At 33.0% G+C, this 20,599-nt stretch overlaps 2 protein-coding genes across 2 annotated transcripts in view; both read left to right on the top strand.

Moving 5' to 3' along the window:
• Window positions 1–1,000, top strand: part of LOC106678349 (uncharacterized) — a 2,917-nt gene extending 1,917 nt beyond the window's left edge. The window contains exon 2 of the mRNA XM_067045450.1: window positions 9–1,000. Coding sequence (XP_066901551.1) covers window positions 9–1,000 — 992 coding nt within the window. The remainder of the gene's footprint in view (window positions 1–8) is intronic.
• Window positions 1–20,599, top strand: part of LOC106678350 (uncharacterized) — a 100,731-nt gene that overhangs the window by 41,129 nt on the left and 39,003 nt on the right. Inside the window, exon 2 of the mRNA XM_014416814.2 lies at window positions 15,037–15,088. Within this exon, the coding sequence (XP_014272300.1) occupies window positions 15,061–15,088 (28 nt within the window). The 5' untranslated portion in view covers window positions 15,037–15,060. The remainder of the gene's footprint in view (window positions 1–15,036; window positions 15,089–20,599) is intronic.

Below are 20,599 nucleotides of genomic sequence, written 5' to 3' on the forward strand. Positions count from 1 at the left end.
GAGAGCAGGTAAAGTGACTTCAGAATCACCTTCATTTCCATCTCTAGAGGAAAATTCTTCTTCAACTCTAGAAAAGCAAAGTTCATCTCCTTCCTTTAACGAAAAAAGCCCAATCCCATCTGAAGACCTTATTTCCAAAGAAACAATAAAAGGGAGTGCAGGTAAAGTGACTTCACCTTCATCTCCAGCTCCAGAGCATAATTCATCTCCATCTTTGAAAGAAAAAAAATTAATCCAATCAATCCCATTCTTAGGCGTCATTTACAAAAAACTAACTGAAAGGAGGGAACGTAGGGAAAATTCGTCTTCATCTCTAGAATTGCGAAGTTCGTCTCCTTCTTTTGAAGAAAAAAATGCAATCCCATTCGAAGACCTTATTTCCAATGAAACAACAAAAGGAAGTGAAGGTAAAGCGACTTCAGAAACACCTTATAATTCATCTCCATCTCTTGAGGAATATTCATCTTCAACTCTAGATAAGCAAAGTTCATCTCCATCTTTTGAAGACAAAAGATCAATTCCATCGAAAGACCTTATTCCTAAAGAAACAATAAAAGGGAGTGAAGGTAAAGTGACTTCACCTTCATCTCCAACTCCGGAGCATAATTCATCTCCATCTTTGAACGAAAAAAATTTAATCCAATCAATCCCATTCTTAGGCTTCATTTTCAAAAAACTAACTGAAGGGAGGGAACATAAAGTGATCACAGAATCACCTCCACCTCTATCTCCAAAGGTAGATTCATCTTCAACTCTAGAAAAGCAAATTTCATCTAAATCCTTTGAGGAAAATTGCTCAATCTCTGATTCTTATTCAAAAATACCCTCACATATCTTGGAGGATCCTGATAAATGCAGAGTTGTGTACCCATGTGAGTGTGAAGAGGAGAAAGAAGACACTGAGTGTGAAGAGGAGGAAGAAGACACTGAGTGTGAAGAGGAGGAAGAAGACACTGAGTGTGTAGAGGAGGTAGAAGACACTGAGTTGGAAGAGGATTAACTTAGTGAATATAATACTATCATTGAAAACACTCATGAGATGAATAACAAGCGGGAAAAAAATAGAAAATAAAAATACTGTATTGATAAACCTCTCAAAGGAAGATCTAGGGCCATAATGACAACAAAGAAATAAATCATTACAGATCAGTTACAAATTTAATTTTTAAGTGTTTTTAAACGTCAAAAATAACGTGTGAGTGCTACATTCCAATGATTTAAATAGATCTAATTGAATGACAACTGTATCTCTAAAATCCATGTAAATTATGTTTCGATGAAAAAAGTCTTATATATATTTTAAATCACAGTACTTTTTTAAAACCTGTTTTAACTTGAAAAGTGGAAAACACTCATTTTATGCACATGCACTCGTTTGAGGGTAAACCCCAATATTTTTATTTTTATTTATTGTGATTCAGTCTAATATTTATTTTTAAAATTGTTTTCTTTAAAATAGTTTCGAGGGGGTAGATTAGCTGTTTTGTGGTTGTATTGAAATTTCGTACGATAATTATCAAAATATAAAATTAAAATATTAAATTTTTGAAATTCATGGGATAATAGAACTGTAAAGTGCCCAGTCGAAGATTTAAAACATGGCACTAAGAAGGCTAGAGGGACATATATTAAGTATTTGATGAAATCAATGAATTTTTTATATTTATATGAAGTGATGACTCCTTAGTCGCTGTAGTAATTAATAATTTTGGCAACAAACAATAAAAAAAAGCAAAACGCTACAATTGAAGAAGAAACAAGAAGAGACTCCAACCTACTATAATCAATCAATACAACGAATTCATCTGAGTAGAGTTTCGGATAGTGGAGTACCAAACTACAGAGCAAAAATCAGTAGAAAAAAGGGTAGTGGGCTCTGCTTATAAATATTATTCACAGTACTGAGATAAATGCTTGGAAAATTTACTATACAGGGTGTCTCAGGGTTAAGTGGCCAAATTGAAAATACGAATTAAGGGCCTCAAACAAGAAAAAAAAATTCTCTGAAGGCATGTCTGCAAACGCTTTGTTAAGGAGATATTCACACCTAAAGATTTTCATTGTTATGGATTGTTTAGGTTCAACAAAATCATAGTAATCATTGTTAAGAAATTCCAGAAATGTGCCTACATTGAGTCGAGGCGGCAAGAAATGCGGACCTATTAAAATATTGTTTATTATCCCCAACCACACATTGCGCTAAAAATGGTGCTGAAAATAATGCTTATGAATTGCATGTGGATTTTCCTACGACCAGAGGTGATTATTTTTCAGCTTGAAGATAACTCTTCTTGTGAAGGTAGCTTCATCTGGCCAGAGAATGTTTCCTGAAAATTGTGGATCATGCTCAACTCGATTTAAGTACCAATCTAAAAAACGTATTCTTTTCCGAAGATCATGCGGTGATAGATTTTGTACCCGTTGATAATGATATGGATGAAGTCCATTTGCAATGAGAGTTCTCCATACTGTAGTTGGCGTAATATTTAATTCTGCTCCAGCTCTTCGTACACTGCCAGTGGATTATCATCAAAATATTGTAATATGTCTCACTCCTTTCTTCATTTCGTAAAGGGGCAAAAATATCATCAGCACGTGGTATTATAGAAAATGTACCAGTTTCTCTTAGAGGTTGAAACGTTTTAACGTAAAACTTGTTTGGTAATGTTCTAATCGAAAATCGCCTGGCATATTCACGACGGGCAGCATTAGCATTAGCATTGCAAAAACCGCACACAAAAACCTTATTGGCGTATTTACCATTAGTATAAATTGAAAGCATGATGATGAGTACTCTGCGAAAGCCTCTTATAGACCGATAAATGTTGTTGACAGTTCCCAATGCTAATTCCAAATAGCATTAACCCTTATGTTGCCAATAGTTTTTATACAGTTAGGGAAAAAGGTAATGAGGTATAGTAAAAGGAAACATTAAGAATGTAGTATTAAGTGTTAGATGTTATATATATATGGCCGAGATAAAGATTGAACAAGAAGATTTTCAGTAGGATTATGGGATGTAAATTCAGTCACGGATACACGGTACAAATCAAACAAGAAACACAGAGGCTTGGGATTACCCAAGATTTTTGCGAAGATAAAACAGAGTACCGGAAATTACTGAAACATGCAGTGCTTGTAGTGTACAGCAAAAAACTCCTGTCTAGGAGGACTTGGACGGAAGGAAGGAAAAAGAAGTTCAGTGAAGTCATCAAGCAGAGATAACCGCGAGGAAGTTAAAAAAGAAACCTGAGTCATAGTTGCCTAGTTGTTAAAGGCTGTTCAGAGTCAAATAATAATAGATGTAGTCAAATAATGTCCTAACTAGCGTGCGACATATTTATTTACTCCAGAAAGAAATTCTACTTCCTACTTTTATGCTTTATTTTCAGCCAACTGAATAAGGTTAAGGTATATCCTTAGTTGTCTATTGGTCCATAAGGTCAAAAGAGAATTTCAGGTAAACCATCTAAGTGCTTTGGAGAACCATAATCATTATTCACACAACACACGGTTGATAGACATGCCTTCTGAATATGCAAAACAACTGATTTATATAATTTTTTTTTTGGGAGGGCACGTCAATCAGATGATATGTTATTTTTTATATTTGCATATATCGTCAGAAGGATGTTTGAGACCACCCACTTAACAGATTAATGTATTTTTTTTTTATTTTTAGTCGGGAAGGGTAAATTATTAACTTTAGTAATAAATAACGAGCAAAATAAATTTTCAACCTTGGGATTAGACTGCTTCTGTGCCATGAAAATAACTTTATTATACACGGTTTCTGAAAAGCGAACACGAAAATCATTCAGTAATTGGCAGCTATTAATAACTAAAAATAATTTATTCCGGGAGGTCATTTTAGAGATTGTTTGTTTATTTATTACCTCAATTCGTTTTACTGTCAAAAGCCTCCGGTTTCATGGCAGATTATTTGGTAAATGATTAAGGCATGAATAAATTTTAGGAGATTGATAGTTCCCATTGTAAACTCAAATATGAAGCAAGAAGTAGTAGTTTGTTTTATGAATCCGTGAATAGGCATTTTTAAGAGACAAGACCTAAAATGATGGCAGTAAGCAATTCTAGACCAAGTGAAGAAAAAAATTAACTATTTCACCCTAAATTTTGATTAATTTAATGAATACTACTTACAGTTGAGTGTCAAAATGACTAATCTGTCAACCATAATTAGGGGCATGAGAAATGTCGGCTAGTCCCGAAGTTTCTAAAAGTTCTTTCAACTAAAACGCGTTATTTTCTTTTAGGAAATGCTTCAATTTTCACTTATACAATACAACGTATATAGTAAAAGCAGTTAAACAGTAAGCATTATTTTATTTTATGGGCATATCCCCTGGAGTTAATTTTATTTCAGAAATACCTAAAATTTTAATTCGGAAAACCATATTTTTAAAACAATCAACAACACTAAAAAAAAAAAATACCATAATACATTATTTAAAGTAGAATACTTTTCTAAGATATGAGCTCTAACAGAGATATTTACGTTCAATAGTTCTCGAAATACAGTATTTCAAAGTGAAATATTTATTTCCAAATAAAGAAAAATCAATATTTTGTGAATCTATTTTATAGCTGCTCCTATGAAGAAAAACATTATCAATTTAGTTAAATTTCATTCAATTAGCTTTAATTTGAGAGAAAATAGACATCTGGGATGGAGACATATCATACACTATAAGTGTCTGTTTCAAAGTAAGACTACCACGGAGGGTGGGAGTGGCATGTTTCACGCAGTTTTTTCCAATGTTCAGTCGTTTACATCAATACTTCTATCGTTGAATCTAGAGATCAACTATCGAGGGATTAGTTTGCTTAACACTGCATATAAATTTTTTTTCCATATTCATGCACAACAACTTCTTCCGTATGTTGAACCAAAACTGGGTGATTACCAAGGTGAGTTCCGGCCCAATAGGTCTACTATTGATCAAATCTTCGCCCTGAGGCAAATTTCTGAGAAGATGATGGATGCTATTCATTGATTTTTAGGCTGCCTGCGATACAATTGTAAGGAGTGAGCTCATAATGACCATGCATGAACTGCGGCTTCCTAGAAAACTCACCCGATTAGTAAAATGCACAATGGTGAGCACAATCTGCCGAGTAATATCCTGTGTGTTATCAGAACCTTTTGAAGTGGAGTGTGGCCTAAGGCAGGGTGACCCAATAGCTCTTCTCCTGTTTAATACCGCTCCACAAGCAATCATAAATAGAGCAGGAAAAAATCAGGAAGGAACAATATTTACAAAGATGACCCTAGTTTTAGCCTATACGACGTCGTCAGCATCGGTAGATCCCTACAGAGCATTAGGATTACTTTCAAAGCAATGGATACCGAAGCAAAAAAGATGGAGCTGCATAATGGGGAAAAACCAAGATTATGCTGTTGGGTAAGAAGCCTCTGGACCGGAGGCAGAGTCGCCTTGTAATGGGCCCCTATAATGTCGAAGTTGTAAGAAGCTTTTCTTATCTTTGCTCTACTATCAATGAGAGCCAGGATGAAGAAGAAAAAGTAAAAAGCAGAATTGCAGTTAATCAAAAGCAAACTTGTTAGCCGTACCACCAAGTTCACCCTGTACAAAAACTATTGACGATTGGCCTTAACACACACAGTGGAGATAATTGGACCCTGAGCAATAAAAGTATTAACCTGCTAGACAGGTTTGCAAAATTAATTCTGATAAGGATCTTGGGGCCCGTATGCGAGAATGATAATTGGCGAAGAAGGAAAAATGGTGAACTGTTTGGCTGGCTGTTGATCTGACTGGCTCTATAAGGAATGTAGCATCTCCTTTTACATTAGGATACAAAGACTAAAGTGACTAGGCCACGTAATGAGGATGAGCGAGGAAAGAGTGGCTCATAAACTATACATTTGCGTGCCGGATGGAGAGCAGGGACTTGGTAGGCCGAAGGGCAGATGGAGGAATGTTAGGGGCGGTATCTGCGACAACTGAGGATCCCAGTTACCCTTACAGAAGATAGAGCAACATGGTTGGGGGCTAATGAGCAGGCCGAGGGCAGTTTCATGCGCCTGTTGTGCCAGTACGTACTATATACTTACGTAACGTATTTTTATAAAGTACGAAATAATTCCTCAGATTTTGAAGAAGGGATTTCATTTCTTAAACTCCCTAACCACCTAAATTCGTTTGTTTCTAACCTGTTTCTTCCCCTTCATTGCTTAATAATTCTCCTAGGCGTCTGAAAAGAAGATGCCCTCGAGATCTCCTCTAGAAATATTATTAGATTTCTATCAATGCGTAGATTCTCCACGTTTTTGTATTATGTCACTATGTGTGCAAATTCACTTGTTGTATATATTTGTATACAGTTATAAATAGCAATAAATAAATTATTAAAAAAAATAAAATGTGCAAACATCCTCTAATAAAATATGTGGACAACTTTTCTGACAAAATGAAGAGGAAGTTTATAAAAAACAACTACCTTCTTGGTTTATTTTAAGGCGAAATGCAATTTTTAAATAACGAAAATTTTCTCACTAATATAATGTGAGAATTAAATAGTAATTCATAGGTACGTAAATAAGATACATAATATATCATTTATAGTTAATATAATTCTACGTTAATGCTCTAATGGATCCAGCAAAAATAGTGTTATGTAGCTTTTTCTAAAAATCAGTGACCAACAAAATTTAGTTCTTGAATTGTGAGTTTCAAAATTGATGCATTATGATTTTAGTTTTGTCCCTTGTAGAAGAGGGAAAAGTTTTGATGAGAAATAAAATTGTTGTACTCGTTTGGATTGAAATGTTCAGTAATAGAGAGGTTTAAATGCATTAAATGTGTACCTTGTTGGTCAGAGCCTTAATAAAATTTTCCTTTAAGAGAGATTTCCGTAATGGACGGGTGTCTGTTAATATAAATTTGACTGTATTATTTGTTAGACCGATGGCTTGAAATAATAATAATATTATATATTGTATATATAAATATATTGTATTAAACTCTGATTAAAATTAATTGTTCTATTAATTTTAATCAGAGTTTAATACAATATATTGTATATATAAATATATTGTATTAAACTCTGATTAAAATTAATTGTTCTATTAATTTTAATCAGAGTTTAATACAATATATTGTATATATAAATATATTGTATTAAACTCTGATTAAAATTAATTGTTCTATTAATAACAATAAAAATAATACAAATAGTCCCAACCTGCTTTATTAAAAGATAAAGTAGGTAGACAACATATTAGATGTGCAATAGTTCGGCCACTACAAGGACAATCTAATAAAGCGGCAGATTAAATATAACCTATTATTAACAGTATATAAAAAAATTATGATTTGCATAACTTAATTTTAGTATAACAGTCTCACATTGATTTATAAAACTTATCAAGTTATTATGCCCAAGTCAATGTAACACAGTCAAAATAACCTATAAAACACAACTAATACATGTGATATGTTTTAATAAAGAAGGTTGAGACAATTTGTTATTATTAATAAAACTATCATTCTCGAACAAGGTAATAAAAATATATATAAAGAAATATTGTTTTAATAGATAGATGGGTACCTCTAGGAGAAGTAGGGGTGGTTATCCCCCAGGTACAACCTATCCCCTCCTAGAACTTTGCTTAGCTACGTCAATGCCGTATTAGTATAGCTAGATAACTTCGTTTGATTCCTTATAGATATCCTGATCCTCTCTTAAGTTTCAAATAACTTAATATTTAGTAGGACGTGCAAGACGATACATTATAGAATGTCGACGACACTGCACTCCCGTTGCGTAACGCAAAAGAGGGCGACCTTGGATGATATCCAACGGTACTCGCCGACAAATCAGCGATCTGCGGGCCGTCTGCGAACATCAGTGGGAGTCATCTTAAGCGTTGACTGAGGACGTCATCAAGCATAGATCCGTAACATATCCACGGTGTAAACGATTGCTCAGAAAACTTGATTGATAAAAAGAGACTTACTTATATTGAATGCGCAAGGTTCCAAATAGCCAAATCCCCCCCCCCATTTTAGGAGTACAATAGAAAAATTAAAATTATACGTCAAAAAGTTATTAATTTTACTATAAAATTTAGATTCACTCTTTACGAATATATGTTATGAATTAGCATTTTCAATAAAAATTTAAATTATTTAATATCGGAAGATTGTTAAATTTGTGTATGCAATTAATAAAAGTAAGATGGTCCGGGTGAGGTAAAAAAATCAAATCAAATAGTAAATAAACTTTTTATTGTGAACCAACGTTTCGCCCCCCCCCCCCTTTTCGGAGCTTCATCAAGATTAAAAAAATACAAATAACTAAACTTTTGCAACATAGTAAGAGAATAAGATAACATGAAATAAAAGTGAACTAAGGAGTGGCTAAAAATGAAATAAACATATGTGTAAATTTATGTGACAATGAACAAAATTGACGTGTATATTATTACGTGATCAAGGGAACTAGACTTATAAATAACGAATTACATAAGATGTATACGCATCCAAAAGAAAAATATTAAAATTTTCCAAAATCACGGATCCAGTTGAAAATGTCCAAACTTTAATTCCAAGTTTCATTGCCTGAGAACCAATAAGTAGTACCAATAAAAAAAAATTGAAAAAAAAAAATGTTATTCTTTTGCTTATGTTTTTATTTATTCTACTCATCTATCTATTTGTCAATCTAACAGACATGCAGAAACCCAGACCATTTTGCGACACTATGTTTATTCTTATAGCCATTTTATTGAAAACTTTTGTCTATTTTTCTAATAGAATATTTTTCTAAATTCTACATAAATACCTACAGTTATTTATCTACACTTCATGCATTCCAGTAATCTGAGTAAGAATTTAATTATTTCTTTGTCGGCCGACATGACCTGTGTATTCCCAAGGCATTAGTCAGTCACAAAGCCTTGGCATATTGATCATGTGTTAATGTTGAAAATCAATGCTGAAGATGGGGTTGTCGGTGTCTACCGAGAAGCCAAGATGGGTCGGAAATACCAAAGTAATCATGACATGGCGAACAACCGAAACCTGAATAGTGAATGTTGTTTAAGTTAAAAGAATTTCCTGCCGAGTGAGTTATTGGAAATGATCACGTCTGAAATAATTTTTTTTTTTTAAATAGTAAGACTGCTAAACTATGTAATTTTCAACTTGAGCCCTACAAACAACTAATTCATATTCTTTATCACAAATTCGTTCTTACCTTTTTTTTATACTGAAAACATAATAAAATAATAATTCTGTTATATAATAATATATCGGGATCAAAACAGATTAACTATGTGTAAGATGTGGAAATAATCGGGTACTGCAATGTTGTGTTTTATTAAAGAAGCCCTTTAACTTATTCTTCGGATGTTGAACGACTAACATTAAAATTGATTGTGAATTTCTGAGCTAAGGATGACTTCTTAAAATAAATTATTTTACCAATAACTTGAATTTTAATTGGGTGCAACTTCTGCATTTAAAATACTCTAACAGAAATGAAAAACTATTTTTATTTATTTTTTTAGATTTATTTATAGATAGATATTACAATCTGCCGCACAGTTGTGGACAATAGGTAATAGTGATGAATGATCTCATACTACTAAAATTAAAAAATAGTAAAAAAAATATATATAAAAAAATAATAAATAAAATTTTAAAAAACTCTCTTAAAATATGTACAAACAAAAGAATAGGAAAAACTATAGTGAACAGTTTTAATCAGTTGTTTTGTCATCTTCGATCAGCATTTTCGCAGAATTACTTCCTTTTAGCTTTTGTAAAGTGCCCAGAGTTTAGCTTATATAGCAGTACTGGCAATGGCCAAAGTCACCATTCCAGTCCTGATCTTAAGCGGCCAGCGCACTCACTCATCCTCCACTGGCTTTATTACCTGGGCCAGGGTCTTCCGATATTCTGCTTTTTCCTTCGAAAGTGAACAGTTCGGAGTTGTCCAGGCTGAATGTAAATATTTTAAATAGGAATACAAGTGTTTTGAGAGGTTATTTTATTTAAAGTTTAATTTTGTTATTTTCAACTCATTTTTTTTTCTCTACAGTCTATACAGCTGACATCCCAACCAATCCTGACACCATCCTCACCATGTATGCCGATGACACATGTGCGCTAGCAGTTAATAATAACCCTTTGATTGGATCCCAAACTCTCCAATCCCATATCACAACCCTCGAAGAATGGTGCATTGGAGGATAAAATTAAATCCCATCCAATCACCTTTACTCTTCGTCGTAAACCTATATTATACTTTAATGATGCTGCTCATACCCCTGTAGAATAGATCCTCTAACTTGGACTATATCTGGACAAACGACTAACTTGGAATCCTCACACAAGAGACAGGAAAGAGGTACGTCTATCCGTCTATTACTGCACTAACTAGACAAACGGTCTGATCTACAAACTATAATAAGGCCTACCTGGACAAACGGAGTTGAACTTTGGGGCTCTACTAAACCTTTGAATTCCTCTCGAATCCAATCCTTACAATCTAAAATCCTCAATGCTCCTTACTTTGTCGCAAATAGAATCATGCATAAAGACCGTAATGCTCCATATGCAACCTACCGAGCTCGAACCAGATATTATAAACCCCCTAACTACCCAAAACCACTAGATTTTAATTATTCCTGACAATCCTCCGAGGCGCCTGAAAAGAAGATGGGCTCGAGACCTTCTAATGTAAAAACGTTATTGGAGTTGCTACCTATGGGTAGTTTCTTCAAACGCTTGTATTACTCCATGATATACCTACATCAGATTTACTGAATGTATTAGGTATTAGGTAATGTAGGTATCGATAAAAATATATAGAAAAAAAATTCAATTTTCTATTTATTATTTTTTCTACTTCTTATTATTTATATCTATTTAAATATAATGTGAATGTGCTTTCTGATCCCTGTTATCATTATTTGTACAGATAATGTCCTTGTTTTGCATTATATATAATGATATATAAATATAATAGGATTGCTTTTAAATAAACCCTATTTAATAGAAATATTGTTATTGTAATGGAATCTAAACTTTAGTTCAATGGGATTATAACAATAAGAAAAAGATATTTGAAGCCCTTGGACAGAACCGGTACGAGAGGGTATTAAAAATTAATTATGCAAATCCCATGTGGGCCCGGAGTGATCAATAAATCATCAAGCAAATAGTGGCCAAAAAGATCATTTCTTTTCTTATCTCGCGAATGTTTCCGAATTATAAATGCTATTTGGCAGCCCAAATTGGGATTTGTAACACTCCACAGTTGTCCGTTTTATTTATCCCCATGGTCGCACCCAAAACATAATTGCATATGACTTTGAGTGCTCGTCAAAACAATGTTGGGTTCCAAATCTTGTCAAACGAATCATTATATTAATATGAATAAGATTATTTTTCAATAGTTCACCTAGATTTTTTTCTACTATTTTATAATCAAATTTAAATGTTGTTATCTCAGAAATTGAATTTCCCTTGAAGGAAATTATGGATGGCAATAAACCAAGATAAATAGTAGTTATAAACCAAGACGTTTATGTTAACGTGAGTACAACATGCATTGGTTTGAGTCAGAATTTTAATTAAAAGCTGTCCACGACTCTTGAACACACATGGAATGAGCAATATTTAGTTCAGAATAACTCAGAAGAGAAGCAAAGGATAATTATAAGGCTTTCTTGGCAGCGGGTAAGTACTTTCTTTAGATCTAAGAGAAGTTTAAAGAAATTAGAAGGATATATAGAAAAAAACTACAGCTTCATATTAAAAAAAAAGTATTAAGAGGAAAGTGTTGAAGACCTGATAGCTGAGCACGTTACAATGAGGGTCCCAGAGGGCTTGGTTCACAAGTTTGTGGGCTAGATTCCCTCCTGGGTTAGTCAATATTTATTTCGCGGCGGCCCGAGAAATAAAGCTGGACATTCCTACTCGGGAACTGCAGAGGTCCTGCAAGTCAATGGAGGACTTGCAAATTAAGTAGAATAATACATAACATCATCATCATACTCCGATCTCTCTCTAGCAGAGGATTCCCTCTCAAGAGGTTGAACCAAGTGTCCCTCTTCTGTACCATTCACGCCTCCTGCTTAAGTCCAGCCCTCGCTTCCAGAATACTTCTCGTACGCCTTCCTCCCAGGTGATTCTTCATCTTCCCTTTGGTCTTCTTCCCTCCACTAATGTCCCATATGTCATCATGACCGTTCTTTCCATATTCATTCTAAGGGAGTACCCAAATCGACTTAGTTTATTTTCTTCTGTTATTCCTGGAAGTTAGACATTATTTTTTTGTTACGGATTCCTTTCCTTCAACCTTTATTTAGTCTTCGTTGTATGGATCCGCTTGTGTTAAAGGGTTAAGTATAAGAATCCCTCCACCCATCTCGCAGGTACTGGGATACCCCACTTAACTTAAAATATAAAATAATAACAAAACGTATAGTGGCTAGATGCGCTCCCATGCTGGGAGACAAAAGGGAATAAGTCAGAAATTAGAAAAAAAAATTAATAATCAACAATAATAAAATGAATACAAATAAATAATCTACAACTTTTAGAACTAAGTAATAAAATATATTAAAAATTATATGAAACTTAAGAAATTATGAGGTAAGTAGTAGAAGACGTTATTAGATTTAACCTAGTTTACCCCTAACTTAAAACTTTTACTATTGGCAAAGAAAATTCGTTCAGTTACAATCACTAGAACAGAGTTCAACGTGTACCTGAATAATTTAATTGAAAGTAATAATGCTGGTATTTAATAATTTTTTAGTAACAATTTGGTATTTAATAATTTGTTAGGAATAATTTGGTATTTAATAATTATGTAAATAATAATTTGGTATTTGATAATTTGTTAAGTGATAATTCAGTATTTAATAATTTGTTAAGACTTCACCCTATCTATCTACTGAACTGGGACATGGCCTCCCTTTCATAAAATATTGGTTTCCTTTCATACAAGGGACGTGACGGGTTGAGGCTTAGATTTCAGAGCGGCTAGTTCGGAACTTTGTGGATACGATTTCCACCTGGAGCAGTTAATATTTATTTTTTTTGGCTGTCCTAATAAATGAATCTTGATGATCCCAGCTTGGTTAGTAGGCGGCGGAAACTCGGTAGCAATTAAAGGTTGGCAAAAAGCACCACTAGTCCCCCCCCCCACCAGATACCAATACCAATACAATACCTTCAAAATGTAAAATAATGATTTTAAATAGGATTTCTTTTATAACGCCTCGGAGGATAATCAGGAATTGTTAAGGATGAGAGAGTAAGAACTAATGGGTTAGGATGGGTAAGGAATGAAAATTCGCATTGAATCAATTTATTTTAACAAATATCATTAATTAAAAATTAACTACTCCTACAAAGATAAGCGTCATAAACTACTTTATAGTACATTAAACTGTCTTTAATTTGAGTGTTAATAGATGTCTGTACGTCGAATTGATTTGAGATATAGAGTTCTCAAATTAAATTAATTAACTACTGATGTTTCAGGGCATTTTTTTACGAAATGTTCCTTTTTAAAAACGTTTATTTCTGGAACTATTAAATGTAAACAGCTTTATTAGGGCTCATATTTTAGAAAATTTACTCTTCATTAAATGATGTTGTATTAGCTTTTTGTGTAGTAGGTAGAGTTATTGATATGAAGGTCTGAATGCTAAATTAATTTTAATAACATTTTGTAATAACCATTATTTTTAATTTCACCTAACTTAACTCAGCAGACTCATCAATTTTGACTAGTAAGTATACATAATTTTCATTAAAGTAATCAAGAATTTGGGTGAAGTAACTTATGTACTATTGTACCGACCTTGATAAATATAATATTAAATACAAAAAAGTGTGATTAAGAGACAGGGTGTATGAACCTAAGCAACACCCAGTGGATATTGACAGCATAATTGCACAGCCCCAGAAACAACAGTAACTATTATGTCAATCATAAACACCCCGATGTTGTTCAGGTAGTGATTACGCTTAATTGTAGTTGCCGCCAAATCTGCGTTAGAGTTCCCGCCGAGCTATCAACTCAACAGGTTGTTCTGTTCAGAACTTCATATATTCTTCTTAATTTCTTTAAAATATATAAAAGAAAAGGCAAACAAAAAAAAGAAAAAATAGAGAGAAATGCGTTATTTAGCCATGCTGCCCAAATACATTGGGTTACTACATTACACAGCATACTAATCCATGATCGGACTTATATAAATTACATGTATATAATAAAAAAGAAAGAAAACAATTTTTTTCCCCACAGGTTCCTTTTATAATCAATACTAGCCTACACACTAAATAAAAATATTTTAATTTATTTTTTCTGTTTTGTTATTTCACAATTTTATTTCATTTAATCGACAAATTCACTCTCTCAGATTCTCTGCAATGATCCGCTATCCATGTTCGGTCCGTTAAACAAATTCATCATTAGACAGAAATGCGAACCAAAGAAATAATAGTCACAGCAGTAGATCAGTTTACAGAAAAACAATTAAATAAATATATTTAAAAAATAAAACTAATATACAGATTTTTTAAAAAAAAGTAATAATAATAATAAGAAAAAGTTGGTTAAAAGAACTACTTGAATGAATAAAAAAGTTTTAAAAAAATTTATGAATAAATAAGCTAAGGGAATAAATAAGTCAAAACATAATATATCCAATAATAGATAATAAATAATACATCCAGATTGCAAAGTAGAATAATTTAGAAGAAAATCCTTTATATTAGTACTTTTTCAGTTGTTTCCCTATGTTGCCATATTCTGTTAAGTGATACATCTTCATTTTTCCTTCGATCATATCTTGCTAAGGACTTCTTCAGAGATTCTTAATTAGTAAATTTCTATTTCTGAAGAAGTTACCTCGAAAGTATGGACTAAAAAGAATCCATATATTTTTAGAAAGTAAATCATTTATCATAAATATCACAATTATGATATTTTATTATATTATTTATTTTTTAATTGTTTTAGGTCAACGCATCCCGAATCAGCCCCATGGACGCTGAATACAGTACCATGAGAGGTAAGCCCTATTAAAAAAATTAAATCAATAAAATAGTTAAACAGAAAATATATTATAATCTTCCATTTGTTGACAGTAACGCTAATTTGCTATGTATAAAGAAAAAGTAAAAAAATAAATAAATTGGTTTGTACCTAATTTTATTTTATAATCTTTTACTAGTTCTAACAGAAAAATATTTAGTTAAAAAATTTACTAGGTAGTAACTAATGGAAAAATCTAAACAAGGATAAATATATCAGAATCTATGAAAGGAGGACTAGATAATAAAACAAAGTACAAACGGTTTATTCTTATTTTAATGCTTAAAGTAAGTGATTTTAATCAAACTGTGTGAAATTAAAATGAATTTGAACCCCTAGGACCAATGAAGGGCCACGGGTTCAGTACTTTGTAAGGAAACACTGTTTTTACAACGGTTACACAAGGAGGTGATTTTTTAAAGATTATCCCTTTGGATTTTAAATATACTATATATAATATATACATGTATACATTATAAAATCCAATCATAGGTAACCATTTTTTTTATGAACAAACAGACAATTTGTTTATGTATTTATTTTTTATCTAAAAAATGTATTCAAGATTGCATTTTTAGTTGGTTATATTTTAAGGGGAGAGCTGTAGCAGCGTGATAACGCGCCAGTCAACCACGCCACAGGTTGTCAGATCGAATCCCGGTCCCACCCGGGCTTTTTTCAAGCACAAGATAATGCAAAATTCATTCCTGGGCATTTATGAGGCCCGTTAGCCAATGGGTGGCACTCCCTAAAAATTTGGCGTAAGAGTGACTAAACTACCCTACGAAAAAAACACGTCAAGAAACGCGTGATGCATCAGGGAATACATCGCGCGTGGACTTAGGCCTCCAGGAAATGTTGCCCATATAATAATAATGAAGGCCTAACGAACCCGAAGGTTTGATGCCGATACCACCAAACGCTCTTTGCATACATCCTTCCAGTGATGTCCCTTCAAACTCTATTCCACTAAATCAGTTTTAACGCAATCCTCCCATCTACGTTTCGGTTTACTCCTCGGACGTTTACCCGTTGGTTCAGTGTTTATTAACAGTTTAGGGATCCGCTAAAGTCCTACAGTTGTAGGTTTTACACGCCCATCTTATATGCCGCAATGCTATAACTTGAATTATATTTACCGGGTATAAGTACCTTAATTCGGCGTTCTATAATCTTCTAAATTATCCCGTTAATTCATCCATTTTCGGTTTATTATTATATACTAAAATATTTTAAATAGTATCATATTTGTAAATTTAATTTATTTATTTTTTGTAGTTAGTTCATTAACAATTTAAACTCCTTGATTGCTGTGGATAAAGTTGTTAAGAAGCAAATGAAGTCCAAAACGTAAAAAAAAAATTCTTGAAATTAAAACAGTTAAAAATAAATTATTAAATAGAAAATAAAATAGAAATCCGTAGATGTAATATATCTTATTTTTCCACCTAAAGAATTTGTTTTCATACAAAATATTAGGAGTCTCCAATCACCTAGTTTCATTGGCACAGATGACCATCTCTACCGACCTCGCAGCGACTGACAACCATCCATCAACCAGATTCGGCAACCTACACAGGATATTGTCCCGAACAAAGGACGAAGGGTGTGACCACATCAGGAACCGGAGACCACATCCTTGACTTTTGGTAGGAGTGATTATTAAATAACGGAGATATCCAACGTGTGGTGCGGGAGGGTTTGGTGGAAAATAAAACGAGAGGCAAATTCCTTAACTTTATGGAGCTCCACCCATCAGCGTAACAAGGCTGAGGAATTCAGTGATATAACTGAAAATGAAACAGATAAAAATGTTACACGCGTAACATATAAGAAAACCTGTTTTAATACATGATTTATCTATGATTGCATACAATTAAATGCCAAGTATTATCTATGGGTAATCTAACCAGAGTAGGACGGTTGAGTTTTAATTCCATGGGTAGACCACGAAATAAAGCTAAGCCACCAAGGCCGGAACCGAACCGGCACCTTTGCAGAAATGAGGTTGCTAAGGTGACACATTAACTAAGCTACAACGGCCACTAAAAACTGAAATTGTCAAAAAATAAATTAAATGCCATTTTTGTTGGTAAATGTCTAGTCAACTGACGGAATCTCTATTCTCGTTGATGGTGAAAAAAAATATTTGTATTGAAAACAAATTTTTTTTCTAAACCATATAAATTCAATAGGCTTTTAATTGAAAAATTAATTTATTTCAGAATTCATGTTATTCGTATTATATTTTTTTTAGATTTATACACAAGGGTCCCTCCTTCCCTGCCGCCCCTGGGGACTTGTCTATTCTATCAAATTAATATTTAAAAGATGTACTGAGACATGCACAATAAATAAATATTATTAAAATGATCCTAATTCATTAATTATTAACGTTGAATGTGAAGCGCGCTTATAATTTATAGAGACCAGGCTAACCCTAGAAGGGCTCCTGAACCCACAGAGTTGTCTCAAGGCTACAGTAACAGCATAAATAATTACCTACCACAGCAGGATTAGAATCGGAGAGATTAAAACACAGCAATATATAAATAATACAAAACCAAATTTGTAAAATAAAACATGAGTTATGAATCGGATTACTTTAATGATAAAATAATATTGGTTTTATTAATTTTAAGGGCGAAATAACAGGAAATAATCATTGATTACAAAATTGCATGGATAATGCAAAATTCGTAACTATTGCCGTGAGTCAACCCAGTGTGAGTAAGACCCCTCCCGGGCTCACAAAGGCTCATTGAGTGGGTACCCTTAATTGGGGAAGGACATGGTCCTAATTCATTAAATATCAAAGTTGAATGTGGAGTGCGGTTATAGTTGTTTGATAGCGCGTGTCCATGTACGCATTACCCATGAGCTTAATTAGGCAGGAAACAATTGTTTCGTTAAATATACAAGTTGGGTGTATATAATCTGAGATGTATATTAGATAAATACGAATCGTTTATGCTATTTATAACCATAAATTCGATTCGAGGTATGACGACTGAAGTCTAGTAGTCTCCAGTAGCTAACATTTCACACCTTGTCAGAGGAGTTATTTTTTTCATTGCACCTCTGTTATTATGACTGAAATAATGCTTAATAAATCCCGTGGGTTGTTCTCTACAAGGGGTACAACCTTTTGTTGTGAATAAATTACCTTCTATTTTATACAACACGACGGTAATATTATGCACTCGGAGCGCATTAAAGACATGATTTACTGTCGTAAAGCTTAAATACTAAAATACAAAGTGTAATGGACTTACTATAGCGTGCATATATTCCACCTGTCCATCCCACGACATAACTGCAATATTAAATAATGTTTTAATGTACTTGTTAAAGTGCTCTGGTGAATTCTATTTTTTTATTTATTTATATTAGAAAGGCTCTACTTCAATGGTTTTGCATATGCCAAGAGTGTTCCTCACGGCAATACATACAATCAAAGAATCTTTAGCACAATGAAAAAAATGATTAAATGACAATTATAAAAATATAAAATGTCATCCCTAATCAAAATGAATAACATACCTTTAAATTAACTAAAAATTAAAAAAAGATTCCTAAAAGTAAGGAACTGGCATTTAGAGAAAATATTTTTACGTCGAAATCGTTTAAAATTTGCATTTAGTCAAGTGCGAGATCGTATGTTTTGTGTTGGCAGTGTTAAATGCAATTAATTTTTCATTATTTCCTGTATCTAATACTACTTATTATCATTCAACTTTATATAGATTTTTTTTTCGGTTTGCTCTACAGATTTTGCAAATCTTTGACCCAAACTAGCCATCTCCATACCTGCCTACCTATCTGGAATTTGATCTCCTATGTGGTCTCTTGCCAATTATACTGTTGTGTAGAGGCGTCCTAATGAATTGCTTCGTGCCACATGTCCCACCCATCTTAACCTCCTTGCCTTCATATCGTGATATATTGATTGACCAGTCGGTGGAAGTAGTTCATAGTTAGTAATTCTTCTAGATCTCTCCTGTAAATTCTATGGTGGACGTTCCATTGAAATCTCTTGATTCTGCTTTATAGGGTACCTGTTAGAGCCCAGGGACCCGCAAAAATTAACCTGAAGTCCACATTCTAGGATCGAAACACAAGAACTTCACCAACGGTTTGACCAGTTATATAGATGCTACAGTATTTAAACTAAACTAATTAAAATATTATTACAGATGTCCAATGTCCTTAAAGCAGATACAGGCCCTGGAATGAATAAATGTTAATGTACTAGTTCATTGTGATTTATGAGGAGATAAAAAAAAATTCTTCAAAACGAAGTCTCTCTTAAACAAACATTCCGCCATAATCGCTGCTCGTGTTGGTATTTCTAGAACGAAGCGAATCGTAATGCAACAACTTGATCCGATTTACGATCGCCTAAGACTGCCCAAGGACGAGATATGCCTTCTCCCGTATCATTGAACCTTAGTGGTTCATTCTTTTCTCTTTATTTAAAATATACTCGCCATTTATTTATGTCCTTTTAGTAACAGTACATTGCTCGGGTTTAATTCAGCAATATTTTGATCAGTTATTTAATTATCTGAACAGTTAAACAGAACATATATATATTAATAACTTTTTTCACGACTTGTAGGAATAAATTTTTTTTCTGTGGGTCTTGAGGACCAGTCAATATTACAACTTTGTAATATTGCATTTTTTGGTGACATTTGGTAACTTTATTATTTGCATGATTTGTACTTGAAATTTTTTTTTTATCTAGTGATAATTTTTTTTTGTATTTTAATACTAAAATTTACGGCTGTATTGAATATACGTCTAATAAATGTGATGTAGTGTCTATTACAATGGTTATGAAGATTTTTCCCATTGGCATAGAACCAATAACATTTCTAGGGTAGAAGATTTCAAGGCCATCTTCTTATCAGAAGCCTAAGAGGATTATCAGGAATTGGGGAGGAAGCAAGGTCAGAAACATTTGGAATTTGGTGCTTAGGGAGTTAATTATGAGAGGCGTTACAACATAGAGGTTATTAAGGATAATTTTATTTCTGAAAAAGTAAGAAGTATGAAGGATTTGACGAAGTAGCTTAAGAATAGGAAACGAGAAGCATCTGATAGTAAAGCTCTTAAGATCACGCACGTGAGTCCAAAAACGTTTATGGTCATGGTCATGTCAATAATTCTTTTGTAATTAACTGAAAGTTTCCAATTCATAATTCAATTTATTTAAACTCAGATGCATTTAATGCACAAAATTTCAATTTTTTCATGTAGAATTCATTTTTGGTAATGTTCAGATTTTTGTTTGTTTTGGTTTTTAAATAAAGTTTGTAACAGCATTTATTAGAATAGGATGTATTATTATTTATTATTTGACACATTTTAAATTTAGTTTGAAGATAGAAGACAACCTTGTTGTTTGTTTGTTAGTTTTGAAAGGGCGTTTAACAGCCTGGTCATCAACGCCCGTTGGTTGTTGGCTTTGGTAAGGCCTAGT

Source organism: Halyomorpha halys, unplaced genomic scaffold, assembly GCF_000696795.3.
Source record: "Halyomorpha halys isolate HHAL.00 unplaced genomic scaffold, Hhal_1.1 Scaffold134.1, whole genome shotgun sequence".
Taxonomy (NCBI): domain Eukaryota; kingdom Metazoa; phylum Arthropoda; class Insecta; order Hemiptera; family Pentatomidae; genus Halyomorpha; species Halyomorpha halys.